The sequence below is a fragment of the Prionailurus bengalensis genome, chromosome A1 (assembly GCF_016509475.1).
Source record: "Prionailurus bengalensis isolate Pbe53 chromosome A1, Fcat_Pben_1.1_paternal_pri, whole genome shotgun sequence".
In the NCBI taxonomy this organism is placed as follows: Eukaryota; Metazoa; Chordata; class Mammalia; order Carnivora; family Felidae; genus Prionailurus; species Prionailurus bengalensis.
The window spans coordinates 110,529,109-110,551,966 of record NC_057343.1 but is presented as its reverse complement, the minus strand read 5'-3'; the positions used below and the strand labels follow the sequence as shown (position 1 = coordinate 110,551,966).

Here is a 22,858-nt window from a genome sequence, read left to right as displayed (position 1 = left end):
CCACCTCCAACAGCTCTGTGAAAATGCTTCAGATGCTTAAAAAATTCTCAAAGGCCACTGATCTAATGCCTCTGCAAGAATCCTCACCAATGCGGTGGGAGCTTTTTAAGTTCACGCTGAGCTGAAGCTGCCACACTGCATAACCTTCACGCTAGCTTTGGCTTCACCTCCAACCCACTCTTCCTCAGTGACATGCAGGGCACTTGTTCCTCTCCTGGGTACACAGGACTGTTACTCTTTCCACATGACCCCAACACCTCTGTTGCTCTGATGACCGCTAGCTGGTTCCAGGCTTCCCACTCACTTCATCACGTGCCTACTCCTTTCCCAAGGTCAAGAGACCCATGGGAAAGCGGACCTCTGCTGAAGTCCTGAAGTCTGACCTCAGACACACCTGCTGAAGGGGGCTGACACAGGCCCTACTGGTAGGCTGTGGCAGGTCAGCTCCTCCTAACACAACCAGAGCAAGACTCTGGAAGTGAGGCCTCCCACCCCCCCACCTTGTAGTCCGGGCTTTTCAGATGGCTTCATCCCCTTTCCACACTCATTACCACCCCACATTCACACACACACACATCTGTGTACTCACACACACTATACATCCAATGGTGGCAAGGGTTACACTCTCACACTCCAGGCCACAGCGTTAACTAAAGGTGAGGGCATCAGTCCTCCACGGGGCCATAACCCACCTTCTGCTCTTGTCCAAACCCTCAAAGGAAGGAGAACACAAGGGATGGATCCCCACATACCAGAGAACTGGGCCAAGACTCAACATGGGAGAAAAGGAGTACAGAAATAGAGTAACTTCTTGCCACTCAGTACACTGTGCCTCAATTGTTCTTCAGATGGGGTCTCTGGCCAATGTTAACAAGTAGAATTTAGTTACGAGGACTCCTACCACTGGAGTTTTTATTGAAAATACACATACACACAAATGTACACACGTGCGCGTGCACACACACACACACACACCTTTCATTAGGAAATTAAGGAAACCATTCCTCTGAGTGTAAGACAGGTTTCTTTTATTAATTTTTCCTAAACTTGTCTGTTTATTTAATGTTTCTCTTAGTGTAAGAACGTGACCCGGAGCTTTAACAAACCAATTTGGATAATGCAACCTGGATAAATGCTTGTCTGCAAACAAGTCCTCAATTACCATACACTCTCTGGCCTGGCCTCCAAGTTAATCCAATTGGTTTTAAGGCCTGTCTAAACAGAGAGCAAGCAGACCACATCATCTTATTTCTAGTTTAAACTTTAAACTTCAGTTTTACCCCCATCCCAACACCCGCACCCTCCCCCACACAAAAAGGTTTTTTAGAAGAAATGGCCATTAAAGGACGAGTCAGTTGCATAAGAATTGGCTTAATCCTGCAGCCAGCAAGCCAAAGTTAGCTATTGGCCTCAGCGCAGGCCAGCTGGAACTCAAAGCATGACGGGTAGAGAATGAATAGAGGACACTCTAAGAACAGGGCCAAGTCCTGGTGCCAGAGGCTTCCATGTGTGCTTACACACCAACATAAATACACTTCCACCTTCCTCCTCTATGCACTGTTTCTCTAGAGCACTTCAGAAACTTATAACACTCTGAAAGTTTTTAGTGCAGACAGGGACAGAAACTCATTCTAAATAGGCAAAGCATCTTATTTCTAACAGCATAGGCCAAAATTAACAGAGAGGCACTCTGTCACACAGATAACAATTACAAAGATCCAAAATGTAACCGATGAAGCTTATAATATAGCTTCTAAGGCAGGTACCAGCTGTAGCCTCTAATACAGGCTTCCCTTGGAGTTTCCAAATGCTTCCCTATCAACACTGCCCTATAGGGCAGTCACAGGGAATGCTTTGGTGCACCTGACATTGGCCGCACAGAAAGAATGCGGTGATGGTGAAATCAGGCACCGCACTTAACACTAATTTCAGACTCACCCAGTACAATCCAGTGTATCTTAGGGGTTTTTTTGTATGATCTGTCAGCTGTTTAACACATAAATTGGCAGGTTCGTGGCAGGTATTAACACTTAACACACAGTGACTGTGAATGAGCTAAAAAGCACTTTTAACTCTTGTCCTAGGACTTCAAGCTATACTTCAAATTTACACAGAACATCTCTCACCTGAATGAGCAGGCCAGGATACAAATCTTTACACCATAATTAACAAGAATCAATTCCTCAGTTCAATTTACCATGCCTATATCCAACAATACATCTATCCAATTCTAACTTCCCAACGAGAAAATGATTTAGACTTGATGCTTGGGGCATTATAGTGAATGTACTTTCAGGAATATCTTTCTCAGGAAGAGCTTCCAGGTCCAAAATCCTCAGTTATCCACTTGCTGCAGGTGAAGGGGTCCATTTCCCCAAGAGCAGCACAAGCATTTGTAAGAGGAGCTCCTCTCCTGGGGGCGGGGGGAGGGGGAGGGGGAGGTGTCCCAGTGGAGTGAAGCAGCAGGGAAGGAGCTCAGAGAGCACACTTCTCATGTTCTGCTATGTTAATTAACCCATGCCATGCCATGCTCTAGCCCTCAGAAAGAGGGGGACCCCAGCCCCATCCCCACACCAGGCAGGGAGCCTTCATGGCAATCTCTCCAACAGATTTCTGAAGCACAGTTTCCAGAGTTCCTGCCACACAGGTCACAATGAAAAGTCTGCTTGACAGGTAGTTAGAGCTTTTGCTATAGCTCAGCCTTCCAAAACAAACTTATCTTTGTGTAAGCATGATTAAACATAAAAGGAGTGAAGCAGAAGCTCGGTAAGTAAGACTAACTGGGCTTCTAAATAGTACCATTATGAAAAAGATACAATGCACTTAATTTCTGTATCTAACTATTTAGAAGTCAAAATGCTCCATACATTACCTATATCCCCTCCCCCAAAATCCCCTAAAAACTGACTAAGAAATCTCCAGTATTTGATTGCTCTAGTTGATATTTAGAACAAAGTTGACAACTTAAAGCTTTATAATAGTCTGTTTTAATATAAACAATTGTTGGAATCAATCAATGTCCATTTCAGGAAGCTTCTTGTCTGAATCCGAAGGCACAGCTGTGTCTGTACCCTGCTCGGCAGCCTGAGGGCCTGGGCTGTCTCCTTGTCCATCCACTGGTCCATTCTGCTCTGCATTTTTTTGCTCCTCTTTTGGAGGTTCCACTTTGGGTTTGGGCTTTGAAATTATAGGGCTACAGATACTCATCAGCTCCTAGAACGACAGAAGAGAAAATCGTGGGTTCTTACAAAATAACAAATTTGACGTGACCCACTCAAATGAACCCAAGCCCACCGTCTCCCAACCAGAAGCCAGAAACTAAGATGTAGTAACGAAGTTCCCAGCTAAGTGTCACTTTAAGGATTGTTAACAATTAATAACAAGGCTGACAAGAAAAGATAATTAAATATCAAGGCTATAAATTACCTTAATTTTAGCTTCAATCTCTCTTGCCTTGACAACTGGATCCACGGTCAGACTCTGCTTGTTCTGCAGATTCAGTTTGTTATTCATCCACTCCATGGCTTCATTTGTGCTTTTCTCCACCTTCATCATGTCTGCAGCATCCAAATGGTCATACTGGTCCTCCTGCAACCAGGAGACAACCAGACAAGGGTCAAAGGATGATACTCTACCCACCCAAATATCCAGTTGTCTGCCATCTTTCAGAAAGTTACAGGCTTTTCAAAAATGAAGCACATTTAGCCTCACAATCTCAATAGAAATTCAATTCCTTAAAAAAAATTTCAAGAAAGAGTAACCCCAATTTTTAAAATACTAAGGAAACAGACTTAAGGGCCAAATATACACATAAGATAGCAATTAAAAGACTTCAACAGCATAAAAAGCACAGGCCTGACACACAATCTTATGAAGATAATTTCACAAACATGACATTACAGGCCATTAGATAGGAGAACTGAAGTTTAGGCATACTAGTGAGGAACCAGAACAATAACAAAAACAATTTTATAAAGGAGACCTTTCAGAAGCAAATTCTTTTTCAATAAATAAGCCCAATTTATCACTCAAAGCTTCTTACACTGACAGACCATCAAGAACCTGGACTATAGTGAGTGGTTAAGAACCCATACTTTGTGGGGCCAGACGTCAGGCCAAACCCCAGCCCCTTCAATAATAATTTGGGAGGGGTGCCTGGGTAGCTCAGTTGGTTAAGTGTCCGACTTCGGCTCAAGTCATGATCTAACCTTTTATGAGTTCAAGCCCTACATCAGGCTCTGTGCTGACAGCTCAAAGCCAGGAGCCTGCTTCGGATTCTGTGTCTGTCTCTCTCTGCCCCTCTCACACCTGCACTCTGTGTCTCTCTCTCAAAAATAAACATTTAAAAAATTTTCCATATCGAACCAAACTGTATGTCTAATCGTTCTCAGAAAGACCAGGATAGAGCAGATTAAGTAAATGATAAGCATTTCAGAACAAGAAAAGGAAACTGAACAATACTGCTCACTTCCAGATTCTACCTGTTAAAACAGAGCAGCAAATCACAGCGTTCTTAGTAAGAGTCAATAAAATATCATACACATTACACTAACATCCAAAAAACAAAACAAAAAACCGAGCAGTATTATTGAACAATAGTTGAAACGAAGAAAAGAAAAGAAAAGAAAAGAAAAGAAAAGAAAAGAAAAGAAAAGAAAAGAAAAGAAAAGAGCTGTTATGCCTCAAAACTTAACTCTACCAAAGTAAAAGTAGGGAAAGGAACAACAACAACAAAAAAATAGATACCTTGTTTTTGAAAGAGCTGATTACTTTCATATACTGTTGGATTTGTTTCCCTAGTTCTTCAAATAATTTTGGTCTTTCTTCAGATTCCTGGAATCGCATCTTAATAGGGTGACCTAGATTCTTAACAGATGAAAGAATGCTTAAACTATCAAAGTAGTATTGTCTCTACTATTACCGAGATCTACTATGGAATACATTTCATTTCCATGTGCTATATATAAAAAGCCCAATAATGCTCCCCAGCCCAGTGAAATATATCCTTAGGCTAAATATGAGAATATACCTCTATACTGGTTCCATGTGGAGCCACAGTTCAACTTGTCACTGGAGTCCTAATTTTCAAAACACAGTGGGGAGACAACCCAAAAATAGGTGCCTCCCGATAGTGGTACACAATCCTAAGTATGAAGCACATGTGCCAAAAAAACAGTTTGTAAATTAAATCTGAAGTCTCTAGTCCTAACCATGAATTTATTAGATGGCAATAAACACCACAGAAGTAAATTAGACAGTAATAAGCACAAAAACAAACAAAAAAAACTAGATCAGATTTTCTAGTTTTTTTGTCTTGTTTTGTGTTTAATAACTAAGGGGGCAGAAAGAGAACTACACAGATTGAGGAGACAAAGGAGCATGTATGGTCCTTATGGGGTTCCTGAGTCAAACTAACTAAAAAATACTTTATAAAACAACTGGAACTTGAAAACTAAATACACAGTAACATTAAAGTGGTATTAAAGGAGCGCCTGGGTGGCTCAGTTGGTTAAGCATCCGACTTCGGCTCAGATTATGGTCCCAGAGTTTGTGGGTTTGAGCCCCACATTGGGCTCTGTGCTGACAGCCCAGAGCCTGGAGCCTGATTCGTATTCTGTGTCTCCCTCTCTCTCTGTCCCTCCCCTACCCACCCCCTCTCAAAAATAAACATTTAAAAAAATTTTTTAATTAAAAAATAAAAAAATAAAGGGGAGCCTGAGCGGCTCCGCCAGTTAAGCATCTGACTCTTGGTTTCGGCTAAGGTCATGATCTCACAGTTTTTGAGTTCAAGCCCCCACGTCAGGCTCTGCACTGCCAGGATGGAACCTGCTTAGGAGTCTCTGTCTCCCTCTCCCTCTCTCCCCCTACCCTGCTCACTCTCTCTCAAACTAAATAAACATTAAAAAGGGGGATGAGGGTGGTAGGGGGGGATACGAAAGAATTTTTTAATGTAATAATGATATATAGTTTAATGTTGCATTTTCTTTTAAATACATACTGAAATATTTTCAGATTAAATACAACACAAAAGACTTTCATCAAATACCTAGGAGTGGAAGGGAGCAAAAATGAAACAAAATTGGTCATCAACTGATAAAAGTTGAAACTACTGTTCTACTTTACTGCGTTTGAACATCGCCCATAATAAAAACTAAAACAAAAAACTCAATCTGAAGGATCTCTCTGGAAGCTCTTAGTATCCTTCCAGAATGACAGGAAATTTGAAGGCACGGTCCTTGAGCAATTCCATTTCAGAAAGGAGTCACAATGGCCCAGTTTGACAACAAAGTATTCCACAGAAAGGTGAAAAGTTCTTCTTGTGCATTTGCATCCTTTTGCAAACAAAGGCCTCAACCTTAGATCATTTTTTGTTATTTTTTTTTTAAATAAAGTTTTATTCAAACACAGTCACTTCATTCATTTGCAGCCCTTAACTCACAGAAAAGGCAATGACCCTGGATATGCACTAAAACATTCAGTGTACCAGGAATGATCCAAGGGCCTTTAGATCTTCACCCTAACATTCTCCCAACTGAACTTTTTCAGCCCCTTCATTTTTTTGTGCTTTCAACCCTAAAGTTTAATGATCAGATTCTTTAATACAAAACCAGATGTTTTTGCTTTACTGAAAATCAAAGCTATATGGGGCTCCCGGGTGGCTCAGTCGGTTAAGCATCCGATTCTTGGTTTCAGCTCAAATCATGATCTCGCAGCTTCATGAGTTCAAGCCCCACATCGGACTCTGTGCTGGCAGCATGGGGCCTCCTTAAGATTCTCTCTCTCCCTCTTTCTCTCTGTCCCCCCATCCAACTTGCGCTCTCTCTCTCTCAAAATAAATACAAATAAAACTTAAAAAAAAAAAAAAGTTACATAACAACCCTCCCCCAATTGCATTACAGTTGCCTTTAGGACAGGTTTTGCTAGGTTTTCCACCTCTGTATCAAGAATGCAATCTCCTTCAGTGAAACATTTTAAGGCTAAACTCCATTTTCAGAAAAATAATTTTGTTACTACAAGGTTCTAAAACAAAGATAATGGGGGCACCTAGGTGGCTCAGTCGGTTAGGCATCCAACTTCGGCTCAGGTCACTATCTCATGGTTCTTGACTTTAAGCCCCGCATCGATATCTGTGCTGACAGCTCAGGGCCTGGAGCCTGCTGCAGAGTCTGTATCTCCCTCTCTCTCTCTGCCCCTCCCCCACTCATACTTTGTCCCTCAAAAATGAATGCTAAAAAAAAATTTTTTTTTTTTTTTTTAAATTTAAAAATGAAAGAAAAAAAAAGGAAGCACTAGGTCCAACATGGGGGATGAACTCACAACTCCCAAGATCAAGAGTCGCATGCTCTGGAGCACCTGGGTGTCTGTCTGTCTGTCTCTGTCTCTCTCTCCCCAGCCCTCCCAAAATCACTTACTTTTAATTCTGCCAATTTATCAACATAAACTTGCTTTGGCTGGTCTTCTCCATCCTCATACAACCAGTTTTCAGTATCTTCTAATTTCAAGGTAAAACTGTTACGATCCTAAAGATGAATAAAATATAATTAGTGATGACAAAAATTAGTCAACTGGCCAGTGAAGTCAGAAGCACAGACTACAGCATCTGAATTCCCTCTAAAATATGGGGGGAGTAGGGAGACACAGACAAGACTGGCAGTATTATTTTACTTGTTACCTGCAGACAGTTTTATAATTCTCTCTGGTACGTAAGGGATAGGTTTAAAAATTTGGACACATTTGGATGTTTGAAATTTTCAGAAATACAAAAAGCATTTGAAAATATGTAAGCTATAAAAAAATAAAATCTTAAAAAAACTTTTGTAACTATGTGTAGTGACAGATGTTTTAACTAGACTTATGGTCATCATTTCAGGTTTGCACATGTCACTATGTTGTACTCCTGAAACTAACACAATGTTTATGTATCAATTACACCTCAATTTTTTAAAAGTGAAATAAAATAACAGTAAGCCTCAAAGAAAAATGAGCTGATTTTTTTTAAATACAAGGTAAATAATAGCATGCAAATGTATCAAAAAGTGATGCAACAAAAACAAAAACAAAAAAAAATGATGAAGACTAGCCTTTGGGAATCATTGCACTAAAAAAATACAACACTTTTCCCCCAGAAAAGCACATTTTAATCATTTGAACATATACCTACAGATGCCAGCTCCCTTTCTACCTAATACAGCTGAGGCCACTCCCAGAAAACATGGAATAGGCAGGCACATACTTACAGCTTCACTCACAAACTTCTCATACTCGCCGCTAAGCTTGTCCCTCATCTCGTACACGTACTCTTCCACAGCATTCTTGGCATCATTCCTCTCTTTCTCCAGTTTATCCTGCATGATCATCTTACCCTGAGAACAGTACACATTAGATATTCAGACAGCTGAGACTAGGTCCTCTTAAATGTTAACTAATGTCGTCCTACAAGGAGAGAATCCTTCTTCCCCAAATCCTCTTAGCTCTGCAAATCATCCATGAATGAGAAGTGGAAATATGAGTCCTCAATAAATTATGAAGATCAACTCTGAGTTTTGTAGGTGTGCTTAGAAAAAGAATAGGGGCGCCTGGGTGGCTCAGTCAGTTAAGCATCTGACTTCAGCTCAGGTCATGATCTCCCAGCTCCTGAGTTCGAGCCCTGTGTCGGGCTCTGTGCTGACAGTTCGGAGTCTGGAACCTGCTTCATTCAGATTGTGTCTCCTTCTCCCTCTCTGCCCTTAACCTGCTCACATTCTTATCTCTCAAAACTGAGTAAAAGTTAAAAAAAATTTTTTTTATAATAAAAAATAGAAATTATCAATATTTAGAAACTCAAAAGCAAAAATAAGGAAGAGAATTTAAGACAAGTGAACTTTAAGAAACTATCAGCTCAATGTCACAAGGTGGTATACTCTGCAGTATTACTACACAATACCAAAGAAAAACATCAAATCATTCACACAGTGTAAATGCTATAATTCTATAAAACAAACCTAAGATCCAAGGGATACACGATATTTAAAAAAAAAAAAAAAAAAAACTAACAGCAGACAATTCAATTCAATAATTTGTGCTGCAGGGTCCCAAACCTTGCATCACTCACCATAACAAGAGTTCAGTATTGACTAGCAGTAGGGAAAGGAACTAATGAACAAAATAGCACTACCACTGATGCTTTGAGTTCTACTACCATCAACTTCCATGACCCACCTCATCAAACATGCCAAGCTCCCAAGTGAACAAACACACTCACACACCTGAACATGAACAATACCACCATTAAATCAAAGACGTAATGTTAAAGATCTCATAACACAGCTTCTAGCAATATAGACATATAACCGTAAAAGAATTTTGACATTACATGGGATTTGCCCTTGCATTACCCAAAAACCTAAAATTGCTGCCTCAAGCCCCATAAAGGTCACTAGACAAAGAGTTTGAGCTCTATGGCCATATTCATCAGTTAGCTGAATGTTCTAAGAGGCTGGAAATAACCACCTCATTTTCAATGTACAAGTTGAGCATCTCTCTGTCTATCTGCCATAACAGCTGATTCTCAATGGGCAGGTCCACAGTACTGGTCTTCACTTTTGCCTTCTTGGCTTGGGGTGGTTGGTCCATCTTTTTGTCTTTTGATCCAGCTTGAGAGGTCTAAAATAACAAGAAATCACTATTAACAAACATATATGGGCCACCTTAAACTTCCATTTCAAGAGTTCTTTTTGCTTTTTTATCACTTTGTATTCTAATCTCAATAACCTGGGGCTACTTCTTATAGTATCTGCAAAGTTAAAAATATAAATACTGTGAGTAGTCAAATCCACAGCCACAGAAGTAATGGTGGGTGCCAGGGGCTGGGGGTAAGGGACATGGGGGAATGGGGAGTTGCTGTTTAATATGCACAGAGTTTCCAAACGGCAAGATGAAAACGTTTAGAAGACTGGCTACATCACAGTGTAAATATACCGAATACTGCCGCACTGCATAAACACACACAAAACCTCCCATAATCCCACAATCAACACATAATCACAATTTTTTTTAATGTTTTAACATTTTCTTTATTTTTGAGAGACAGAGAGACAGAGCACAAGCTGTCTCTGTCTCAGAGCTGGCTCAGAGCTGTCAGCATACAGCCCGACGCAAGGCTCAAACCCAAGAGCTGTAGCTGTGAGATAATGACTTGAGTCAAAGTCGGACACTTAACCGACTGGGCCAGCCAGACGTCCCAACACATAATCACTATTAAATCTTCTCCAATTTTCTTCCAATCTTATCTAAACATACAGATTTGGATATGATATTAGGCAAAGATATGAATTTACAGTTCAGAAACCTATTACCAATATGATTTCCAGATCGTCTATACCAATTTACATTCTCACAAAGAATCAGACAATCCAACCACCACACCCTGGCCACAAACAAGAATTTGTTTACCATCATCTATGATTTTCTTTGGGTCAATAACCTTGGTGTGCCTGGATGGCTCAGTTAGGTATCCGAGTCTTGATTTCAGCTCAGGTCATGATCTCACTCCTGGCTTGTGAATTCAAACCTCAAATCTCCATGCTGTCAATGCAGAGCCTGCTTGGGATTCTCTCTTGCTCCCTCTTTCTCTGCTCCTCTCCCACTTGCACATGAGCACTCTTGCTCTCTCTCTCTCTCAAAATAAATACACTTTATTAAAAAAAATAACCTTATCTCACACACTTACCTATTTCTTCATATTCCCTTGGCATTTATCAACCAACATCTCTTAGCATTTTAGTGATTTTTTTTCCCTCAACTGACTTTTTCCGCTTTTTTTTTAACTTTGTATTATTTGTCCATATATCTATACAAGTCTTTATTGTTAAATGTATCCCTTTTTTTCCTTTGGGATAACTTTCATTGCTTTCATGCTTTCAAAGCCCTCCCTGATCCAAAGACTGGAAAAATATTCATGTTATTTTGTTGTTTTTTTTTTTAACTACCTAACTTATCTGGAATTCAATTTGCTGTATGATACAAGGCACAATTTCAAAGCCATTTCCCCCACCTCCTATCCAAGTTAAGTCAGTTTCTAAAATTTATCATTTCCATTTAATTTCGTACTAGGAAAGGTGTCAGTTCTCAAGCCACGTCAATGAAGAAGCCTAACCAGCCCACTGAAATTTCCCACAGCTCCACAGCACTAGGAGGGGAAGGGACAGAGCACCTTTCCTTTCTCCTCGACAGTTCTCCATATATACACAAAGTACTACTCCCTCAGACTGTTGCCCTCAACCACTCACCATGAATGGTTTTCTACCTTGGAAAAGGCCTATAAGTAGGCTTTTCCACTTCCTCTGACCATTATTCTTTTTTATGATTTGCACACTCACAATAATTTCAAATATACTAATAAGCTGATGTGAAAATGAGTTAACAGCACCGCCTGGGGGCCCAGTCAATTCAGCATCTGACTCTTGGTTTCAGCTCCGGTCATGATCTCACAGTTCTGTGAGTCTGAGCTCCACATCAGGTTCTGTGCTGACAGTACAGAGCCTGCTTGGAATTCTGTCTCCCTCTCTCCCTGCCCCTCCCCTGCTCTCTCTCTCTCAGAAATAAACTTAAAAACAAAAACTTTAAAAAAAAAAAATGAGTTTACAGACTTAAGCCATCTACAGGTTCTGCCAAACAATCAGAAATAGGTTATAAAGGTTAGACTACACATTGCAATATCCTAAGTTGAAAGAAAACACGTTTTCAATACTGACAACAAATTTAAACACGAAAACTTGGACGTCACCAAGTTAAAGAACAGGATTACAGGGGCACCTGGGTGGCTCAGTCAGTTAAGTGTTCAATTCTGGATTTGGGCTCACTCAGGTCGTGATCTTGGGGTTCATGAGATCAAGCCTCAAGTCAGGCTCCATGCTGACAGCTGTTGTGGGATCCTCTCTCTCCCTCTCTCTCTGCCTGCACCACACCCACCCCCACCACGCACATGGGCGCATTCTCACTCTCAAGAATAATTTTAAAAAATAAATAAAAAAAATAGGATCGTGAAGGATTCAACAGTGTTACATATATATTTTCAAATAAGTAGTTAGGATATACCTTATTATTTAAAACACTATCTTTAGACAAAAGACAAGTGTCAGATAACAAAATTTGAAAAAATTATGTCCCATTTATCAGTAAAAAATAAATTATAGGTAGGATGACTAACAGCAACAGCCATTCAGAAACCAACAAGAACCAATCACAACCTAGCATAACTAGTTTCTGAGTACATTCTTCCCACATACCAAATGGACTACAGTTCAATGTTCTAGCCAAACACTTTCCAAACACACTACAAAATCTTGCTTAAAAGTTTCAAATACATGGAGAATTCCTAACACAGCTGACCCTTGAATAATACAGGTTTGAACCGCACAGGTCCATGCATATATGGATTTCTTTTTGAAACAGTACAGTACTCCAAGTGCATGGTCTCTGCTTTATGACTTTCTTAGTAACATTTTTTCTCTAGCTTATCTTCTTGTAAGAATACAATATTTAATACATGTAACATACAAAAGGAGTTAATCAACTACTTACTTTGTGACTAGTAGGGCTTCTGGTCAACAGTAGGCCACTAGTCAACTTTCGGGGGAGCCAGACATTATACACAGGCTTTTTACTGCATAGGGGTCAGGATCCTTAACCTGCGCATTATTCAAGGGTCAAATGCATAACTACCTTCGAAGATGCACTATCTCAGCCAAACCATCGATGTGAAGAGATTACAAATCACATTCACAAACACAACTATGGGGCACCTGGGTAGGTTGAGCACCTGACTCTTGATTTCGGCTCAGGTCATTATCTTGCAGTTTGTGAGAACAAGTCCCATGCTGGGCTCCATGCCGACACCATGGAACCTGCTTGGGATTCTCTCACCCTTTCTCTGCCCCTCCCCCACTCATGCCCTCCGTCTCTCAAAAAAAAAAATAATTACACACACACACACACACACACACACACACACACACACACACACACAACTTATACCTCCATTTCTTCAGACTCTGCCTTATTCTCTGCTGGCGTGTGCTGCTGCTGCTCTTCAGCATGTGGTTCCTCCTGATCCACTTGCATCTTCTGAAAAACAGGTCGTATCAAATCCCGAAACTAGGAAACACTAATGAAAGAGTAAGCAACCCTCCTAACACAGAGGCAAAATCACATGGTAGGTAATTCCTGCTCAATTATCAGCACTCAGAATACCTAGACTCCAATTCCAGCTATGACATATGTTATCTCTAATAGGGAAGTCTTCCTCTCTGGATCTCAGTTCATACATCTGCACAAGGGAGTTAACAGTTGTTATGTAAACCAGGGTGGCTGTGGAACTACTATGTAAACCACAGCAGTGTACTTTACTACTTTGTAAACTCATCTGATGCAGTGTGGCAATATTTAACAGATGTTTCTGAAGAGAAAGGAGTTTCTCCCAGCTTCCTCATGAGTAAATTTCTCTCAAAAGTCTGGAGACTTTCAAGTTTTTAAATTAGTCTTTTCATCCTCCCAAGTACAACCACTGCATGTGTTAGGGGAGCTGAACACCTTCAGAATTCTGTTAAAGAACAAAGGCTGACAATAATGATAAAACAAAGTTTGTGGAGACCTCAATTCTTGGCTCTCAATGCCTGCAGCACATTAGAATGACCTCAGAGGCTTCTAAAACTGATACCTGGGCCTTAATCCAGACCAACTCAATAAAATCTCTGGAGACTCAGTAGTTTCATAAAGCCTTGATTTTGATGCACAAGAAGGATGAGGCCCAGTGCATGATTCCAATGAGAATACAATCTACTTGTGAAAATAACTGAGACTCCAAGCATTCTTCAGTAATCAGAATCAAAAATAACTCAACTGAGGGGCGCCTGGGTGGCGCAGTCGGTTAAGCGTCCAACTTCAGCCAGGTCACGATCTCACAGCCCGTGAGTTCGAGCCCCGCGTCGGGCTCTGGGCTGATGGCTCAGAGCCTGGAGCCTGTTTCTGATTCTGTGTCTCCCTCTCTCTCTGCCCCTCCCCCGTTCATGCTCTGTCTCTCTCTGTCCCAAAAGTAAATAAACATTGAAAAAAAAAATTAAAAAAAAAAAAATAACTCAACTGAAAGATTGTATAAAGACGTATCTGCTTGAATAAGGGAACACCTGTAAACTCACCCTCAGCACTCTGTCAGAAAGTTCCTCCCTTGCCACCCAGTAAATTTGCTAGAATTTCTAGCCAAGTCACCTCTAGTATAAAACATCCAAATTACCTCTTCCTCCTTTGCATTCTGATCTGTTTCCATAGGTTCCTCATTTTCCTCAAACTTGAGCACTTCCACTAGAGATGCACTAGACACACTGAAGATGCCATGGACATTTACTCGCACCTTGACTTTCACTTTTGAACTGGAGCCATCAGACTGAGGAGTGACTTTCTGAACTAAAAACTGAGCTAGGGACATATGAGACAAAAGAGAAAATATGACCTGAGAGGACGAATTCAAACATGAATATATGCCTATATCGCCAGGTTATGCCCATTTCCCAGTGATAAGTCAGTAACATGATGCTTCAAATACTCTTACAAGCTTACATGATCATCAGACTTCTCCTTCTTCTTTCACAAATAGTCAAACTCTTAGTACCTTGTCCCAATTAAGGATTCAAACGTCTCCTAACCCTCCAAACATTCCCTTACCATTGGTCCCTTACTACAATTCATCTTTATATGCCACTGCCATATAAGTTCCTAAACTGATGTCACCTTCTCCACTACTGAAAAAAAAAACAAACCCAGGGATTCCATACTGCTTCTGTCATTTACCAAAAAAACTGCCATATACGGAGTCAGTTAGTATACCAGAGTTTTACTTAAGTTTTATAATTCACAAACCTCTGCAAAATATGAATGATCGTTCTTATTTCAGTTTATAAATGAGGAAAACAGAGATTACCTTTCCCATAGCTTCTAAGTATCATTCACGGTATTCCTATACTTGACTCATGCATTCTAATTCTGTAATTATCATGTAACTCTAATTTCTCTCTCTTTACCTGGTATTATTTCCAGATTGCAAGAGTTTCTGAGAGTCTCTGAAGACTCTAACCAACATGGATCCATGACCTAGGGTACTGATGTAACAATTTCCTAATGATTTTCTGTGTATAACTCTGTGTTATGGTCAAAACTGAATTTAACTCTTTTTCAGTATCTAGGAATATTATGTGCAAGGTATACCCACTATGTTCATTAACCAAGAAATAACTGCCCACATAATAGGAGACCAAATTAAATAATAACCATCCTGCTAGTACTGAACTGGTAAAAAGACTGGCAGAGGTTTTTTGTGTATGAACTAAACTTCAGAATATTGTATTTGCCCTGCTATCCCAGTTCTCCCAAGTACTTTTTTTTTTTTTTTTTAAATTCCCAACTCTACTTACCTATAGCAGGATCTGGATAGGGCAAATCCTGCGGAGAGCTATAATAGGCCTCAAGAGTGAAAGGTTCCTTTCTATAAAAGGTGAGTACTTTAGAGAAAGGAGCAGCATGATTTTTTGTAAAGACTTCACAGTCACTAGATAAAGGAAAAAGACAAAAACACACCAATTTAAGATATTCCTGAATACTTTTACCAATGTATGCTATGTTAGTAATTATAGCATGGCTCTAGTTACTCTTCTCTTGCTCTCATCTGGCATCATTTCCAGGATAGAAGAGCTTCCAAGGAAAATAAAAAACCGACATGTCTATCTATACATACGTATAAAATCAATTTTAAGAAAAGGAATATACTTCAATAAGCACATAAAAGTCTTCAATTATTTCAGTCGGATCAACAGGAAACTAAATAAGGACACAAATTTATTCTCAAGACTAAAGTAAGGCATGACTCTGCTTCATGCACTGTGACAAAACGTTACAGATTTGTAAAAGGTGAAACAGAGGGCAATATTTTACTCAGACCTAACACTAAGTTAACTTTAAATATAAAAATAATTAATAAATGTTATTACCTTGACCCTTCTTCAGCTGGAGAATTCCATCTCAGAGATATTGGATATGGTACTACATCAGTTATAGAAAATTCTCTGACTTTGAAAGCAGGCGATAAGATTGCACACTAGAATAATAATTTTTAAAAATTCCATATGACAAGTACAGACATTATGAACTATTATGAGATGTATAAATAATAACTTCAAAAAACCATCAATGGTTTTTAAGTATTTACATTAATTATTTAATGATGTCTGAGTAAGTGGTTTTAAAAACTTGTTATCATTTGTCAAATTATCTTCCAGCCATTACTTACCATTTTCCCATTAACTTAAACCTTTACTTAACTGATGTAGAAAATTACTTCATATACAGACGATTAGTATGCCAAATTCTCTTAATATCTCAGGCTTACATATGCTTCTAATAAATTAATTTATTTTACTGTGTATTACAGGGTACAATTCCATTTATCAATACCACCTGTGATATCCATTTTAAAAACTAAAATTTCAGAACCTTACACCTACAGATCATCCTGAGGTGACCTCAGATTATTAGTGAATACAGAAAAGCAAAGCCATCTGGGAACAATAACCTATAAATGGCTGGCTACCTATGAAAGAAACCTCACCTGCAACGCACAGCCTCGAGTGACCGCTTCATCAGCATTTAATGTTGTACTAAGTTCTTTTCCAAAAAATTTGCTGATCTTCTCTTTCACTGCAGGGATTCGTGTCGCACCACCAACTATCTCCACTGCATAAATATCTTCTTTCTTTAACTCTATTTTAAGATGATTAGAAGATATAGATTAAAACAATCTTTAGTACTTTATGGGGCAGCAGGGTGGCTCAGTCAGTTAAGTGTCTGACTCTTGATTTCAGCTCAGGTCATGATCGCACAATTTGTGAGACTAAGCCCCATGACAGCCTCTGCACTGACAGCATAGAGCCTGCTTGGGATTCTCTCTCCCCCTCCTTCTGCCCCTCCCACACACATATATGCATCACATGCGTTCTCTCTTTCTCTCAAATAAAAAAAATCTTTAAAAAAATTTTTTAATTAAAAAAAATAAAAATAGGGGCGCCTGGGTGGCGCAGTCGGTTAAGCGTCCGACTTCAGCCAGGTCACGATCTCGCGGTCCGTGAGTTCGAGCCCCGCGTCAGGCTCTGGGCTGATGACTCAGAGCCTGGAGCCTGTTTCCGATTCTGTGTCTCCCTCTCTCTCTGCCCCTCCCCTGTTCATGCTCTGTCTCTCTCTGTCCCAAAAATAAATAAACATTGAAAAAAAAAAAAAAAAATTTAAAAAAAAAAATAAATAAAAAATAAAAATAAATTAGTACTTTGCATTGAAATAAAAGAGCAATGTAACATCTTAACACAAAGTAACTTAAAATGTAACAAAACTGCACCACTCCTTCACCCCACAGCCACCACCACCACTACCCATACATACATACATACATACATACATACATACATATACATACACACACACACACACACACACACACACACACACACACGTGCACTCTGGGGGGCAGTGGGGGGGGGGGGGGATTCCAAGCAGGCTCAGCCTGCACAGCCAGCCAGCACAAAGCCTGATGTGGGGCTGGAACCTGTGAACTGTGAGATCATGACCCGAGCCAAAGTCGGGCGCTTAACCTCCTGAGCCACCCAGGTGACCCAAGTAGGTTATGTTTTAATGCACAAAATAACGAGGACAGTGTGGCACAATACCGGAACTTAAGACGTGAGTGCCAGGAATACTCAATGCCCTGCAGTGTACAGGCCCTGTAATCTCTGAAACAGTACCAAAGAATTGTTTAAACATCAATACTTAAGCTAGCCAAAGGAAAAATAAGAGAGCCTTGAAATACTGAGTGATCCTGATGTGACATGAAAGAAAAAGCATTCAAAGCACGTCTAGCCACCTGAATATTCCATCTAGAACGTTAATAATACAGGTATGGCCTCCTTATAAAAGAAGGTGCACATCAAACGTCTTCAGTCATTCATAAAATACTAACACCACATTTTATTCAATAAATACTATGTTGAGAAGGGTTATTTAAAGAAATGGATATCCCAGTATGGAAAAGTACATGCCAGTGTGCCATAGTCACTCTGATTTAAGAGCTGGGCCTTTGTCAAGATGACAGTATATCTCAACACACTGAAATACTCAGCAACCAACACAACAGTGGATTCCAAATAAAAGTATGTTGAAGGTTTTAGAAAAATTAAGGATACATTCCTAAATCAAACTTCTACTTTTAGCTAGAGATAAAATTAAAGCATCCTGTTAAAATAGCTTTGTGGTTATCACATGCTCCCTTTGCTGTATTTCTCAGTCAGCAAAAGATTCACTGACAGAAAAGGCTTTAAGACTAGAATAAGCAGCAATGCAAAAGACAATTTTTACCAATAAATGAGATGCTTATATCCACCTGAGTCTGAATTAACTCGAGAAAAGTATTAGATTTCACTGGACAATATGATCAAAAGGGTGGGGGCTGGGGTGCTCCAGAGGAAAAATACAGATAACAAGAGGCTTCATGCAGCAATAAAGCAGTTCATACAATGAAAATGTATATAACTTCAACAAAAAGTTATAAATGACATTTTCCAAAGAGCCTGAATTATACAAACAACTCAGTCACAATAATACTTACTGGCCTGTTCCAAAACACTACGAAGTGGTGGCTCCACTCTAGCTAAGAGATCATCGCACATCTCCAGAAATTTGCCTCTATGAAAAAAACAGCAATAGGTTCAAATCACATTCCACTTTTATGTGGGGAATACATGGCTATAATCAAAAGGTAGGTAATAACAAGTATTGGCAAGAATGTAAAGAAACTGGACCCTTCACATATTCCTGGTGAGAATGCAAAATGGTATAGCTACTTTGGCAAAGGATTTGTCAATTCCTCAAAATATTAAACACAGTGTTACCGTATGACCCAACAATTCCACTCCAGGTATACAACCAAACTAATTGAAAACACAAGTCCACACAAAAAATTGCACATAAATATTCTTCACAACAGTCAAAAAAGTAGAAAAAAACCTAATGTCCATCAAGCAGTATTCAGGAATAAAAAGGAATGAATACAGTAACAGAGACTAATATTAGTTAAAAGATGGTTATTAAACTTTTAAAAAATTATGTGAGGTGAAAGAAGCCAATCAAAAAAGAACACATATTAGGGGCACCCAGGTGACCCAGTGGATTAAGAGCCTACTCTTGATTTCGGCTCAGTTCATGATCTCACGGTTCGTTTCATGAGTTCAAGCTCCACATGGGACTCTGTACTCACTGCGCGGAGCCAGCTTCAGATCCTCTGTCTCCCTCTCTCTCTGCCTCTCTCCTGCTTGAGCACTCTCTCTCGCTCTCTCAAAAATAAACAAAAAACATTTAAAATTTTTTTATTTTTGAGAGAGAGAGGGACAGAGAAAGGGAGACACAGAATCTGAAGCAGATTCCAGGCTCTCAGCTGTCAGCAAAGAGCCCAACGTGGGGCTCAAACCCACAAACTGTGAGATCATGACCTGAGCAGAAGTCAAACGCTTAAGTGAGCCACCCCAGCGCCCTTAAAAAAAATTTTTTTAAAAAAGAAGAAAACATATTATAGGACTCCATTTGTATGCAATGTTCAGAGTGGGCAAATCCAAAAAGCAGAAGAATAGCTGCCTAGGGCTATAGTAGGAGAAACAGATGATGAAAGACAGAAAATGGGTACAATTTTTTTTTCCTTTTTTTTTTTTTCCTTCAAACACTTTCAGTTTTAGGTTTACAGAGAAATATACAGAAAGTACAGAGAATTCCCACATACACCTCACCAGCCCCCCACAATTCTCCTATTAACATCTTGCATTAGCGTGATACCTTCCCAATACAGACACATATAGTAATATAAACTAGGGTTCTATAGGCTTTGACAAATGTATGATGGTAAGTATCCAGCTTGATAAAGGCGTATGGAATAGCTTCACTGCCCTAAAAATCCTATGCTCCACCTATTCATCGCTCACTCCCCCTGAAATCAAACAGCATGGAACCTTCTCAAACTGGCTTCTTTTGTTTAGAAATATGCATTTAGGGTTTCTCCAGGTTTTTTTTATAGCTTGACAGCTCATCCAGGGTTTATGAGATGATGAAAATATTCTACGACTTCCTTGCGGTAATGGCTACAAATTTTGTGAATGTATTAAAACCCACTGATTACACACTTTAAGAGTATGACTTTTATGAATTGTATCTCTGAGGTACAGAATACACAACACACCAGAAGAGCCAAAATTTAAGACCACCTATGCCAATACTGATGAGGACATAAAACAACTGAATCCCTTACGTGTCGGTGACCGTTTAAAATGAGTTTTTTCCTGAGCGCCTGGGTGGCTCAGGCAGTTGAGAGTCCAACTCTTGATTCTGGTTAAGGTCATGGTTCATGAGTTGAAGCCTCACTGTCAGTGCAGAGCCTGCATAGGATTCTCTCTCTTCCCTCTCTCTCTGCCCCTCCCGGCTCTCGTCCACACTCTCTCTCTCAAAAATAAACATAAAAATAATTTTTTTATGTTTTTAATATGGTATTTATCTCTGAGAGAGAGAGCATGAGCAGGGGAGAGGCAAAGAGAGAGGGAGACAGAAGATCCAAAGCAGGCTCCACTCTAACAGCAGTGAGCCCAGTATGGGGCTTGAACTCATGAACTGTGAGAACATGACCTGAGCCAAAGTCAAGACACTCAACCAACTGAGCCACCCAGGCGCCCCACGCCCCGCCAAAAAAAATTGTATGAGTTTTTTTTCCCTAATAGCAATAAAACTGGAAAAAGCCAGTGTCCATCAAGAAAACAATAACCCTATAATGGCACACTAGTCAGCACACACGAGGAACAAATGACACATGCAACAACTAAGTCAAACTCAAGTTTTATGCAAAGCAAGTCTTACACAAAACTACATACTATATGACTGCATTTATAAGAAGTTCTAGGGGCGCCTGCATAGCTCAGTGAGTTAAGCGTCCAACTCTTGGTTTCAGTTCAGGTCACGATGTCACAATCGTAAGGTATAGCTCCTCCCTGAAAGTGCAGAGACTGGTTGGGATTCTTTTCTCTCATTCTCTCTCTTTCACTCTCTAGGTCCCTTCCCAGCTCACACATGGGCACTCTCTCTCTCTCAAAATAAATAAACTCAAAAATCTTAAAAAAAAAAAAAAAAAAAAAAAAAAAACTTTGAAAGTTCTAGAACAGGGAATTGTAATCTATGAGCCCCTAAAATGAAAAATCCCCTAAGTGGCTGCCCCTGGGGATAAAGGCCTGAGGAAGCTTTTCCAAGATGGTCTATTTCATGATAAGGGTACTAGTTACAAAGATGTGTGCACTTGTCAAAACTCAGCAAATGAACATTTAAAAATTGAGTGTGTCACTAAATAAAAAACCAAAAACTATAAAACACTGAATTCTGATTAATATGCATACTTTAGTATTTGGGGATAAGTATACAGATAGATGTGCACTATTTTGAGATGCACCAAAACAAATTGGTGGATAGACAAAAGGATGAATAGATGAATAGGTACATGACAAAACAAGCACTGCTAATGTTATAAATAGAACCCAAGTGGCAGCTTAAGAATGTTCACTATAAAATTCTTTGTTGTGTTGAATACTTGAAAATATCCAACATAAAAACAATGAAAAAAAAAGTGCAGAGAGAAGTCTAGAAAGATGTCAAAAGCAACGGTAGAGGCTTTTTGATTCTTTTTAAAATTTGTTTGGAAAAATAATTCACATAACTATAGAATTCAACCAGAGCACCAGGGTGGCTCGGTCGGTTAAGCATTCATCTCTTGATTTCTGCTCAGATCATGATCTCAGGGTCATACTGAGCCCCACATCAGGCTCCGTGCTGGCATGGAGCCTGCTTACGACTCTCTCCTCCTCTGCCTTTCTCCCCGCTCACGCAACACTCTCATTCTAAAAAAAATTAAATTCTGAAAGAATAAAATCAAAGCACAAGAACAGAACAAGTATTGAACGATGTAATTCAAGGAAAAAAACCCTCATATTTAAATAGCTATGAAACTATATACCGAAAATGCACACTGCATACCTGGGAAAAACAGATCAAAACCCACCAGCAACAAAACCAAATTATTTGTAAATTATCAATTAAATGGGGGGTGGGGGCATCTAACAAAAAGAACAAGTAACTGAAAAGTATACTGTCATAATCCCACAGCGATGCTATATGCCAAAGGAGAGTATTATCCCATTTAAGATAATCAAGGAAAGAACAGAAGCTAAGGTTATGTTCTATCCAACCAAACGGTGGACATGGAAAACTGTCATCAACAGTCAAGAACTTATCAGAGTTCACATGTGCTATTTTTTAGAAACTCATCAGGGGGGGCGCCTGGGTGGCTCAGTCGGTTAAGCGTCTGACTTCAGCTCAGGTCATGATCTCGCGGTCCGTGAGTTCAAGCCCCGCGTCGGGCTCTGGGCTGATGGCTCAGAGCCTGGAGATTGCTTCCGATTCTGTGTCTCCCTCTCTCTCTGCCCCTCCCCCGTTTATGCTCTGTCTCTCTCTGTCTCAAAAATAAGTAAACATTTGGGGCGCCTGGGTGGCTTGGTCGGTTGAGCGTCCGACTTCGGCTCGGGTCATGATCTCATGGTCCATGAGTTCGAGCCCCGCGTCGGGCTCTGTGCTGACAGCCCAGAGCCTGGAACCTGTTTCAGATTCTGTGTCTCCCTCTCTCTGACCCTCCCCCGTTCATGCTCTGTCTCTCTGTCTCAAAAATAAAAAATAAACGTTAAAAAAAAAAAATTTAAAAAAAAAGTAAACA

At 39.9% G+C, this 22,858-nt stretch overlaps 1 protein-coding gene across 3 annotated transcripts in view; it reads right to left on the bottom strand.

Annotated features, from left to right (window-relative positions):
- Nucleotides 1-1,007: 1,007 nt before the first annotated feature.
- The window catches only part of HSPA4 (heat shock protein family A (Hsp70) member 4), a 48,483-nt gene continuing 26,632 nt past the window's right edge, over nt 1,008-22,858 (bottom strand). For all 3 annotated transcript variants that reach the window (XM_043587764.1, XM_043587785.1, XM_043587774.1), the window contains 12 exons: nt 18,677-18,753; nt 16,634-16,785; nt 16,017-16,123; nt 15,444-15,577; nt 14,270-14,451; nt 13,015-13,104; nt 9,490-9,642; nt 8,238-8,363; nt 7,413-7,520; nt 4,747-4,866; nt 3,427-3,588; nt 1,008-3,213 (listed from right to left, as the gene is read on the bottom strand). In XM_043587764.1, coding sequence (XP_043443699.1) covers nt 3,010-3,213; nt 3,427-3,588; nt 4,747-4,866; nt 7,413-7,520; nt 8,238-8,363; nt 9,490-9,642; nt 13,015-13,104; nt 14,270-14,451; nt 15,444-15,577; nt 16,017-16,123; nt 16,634-16,785; nt 18,677-18,753 — 1,615 coding nt within the window. In that variant the 3' untranslated portion in view covers nt 1,008-3,009. The remainder of the gene's footprint in view (nt 3,214-3,426; nt 3,589-4,746; nt 4,867-7,412; nt 7,521-8,237; nt 8,364-9,489; nt 9,643-13,014; nt 13,105-14,269; nt 14,452-15,443; nt 15,578-16,016; nt 16,124-16,633; nt 16,786-18,676; nt 18,754-22,858) is intronic.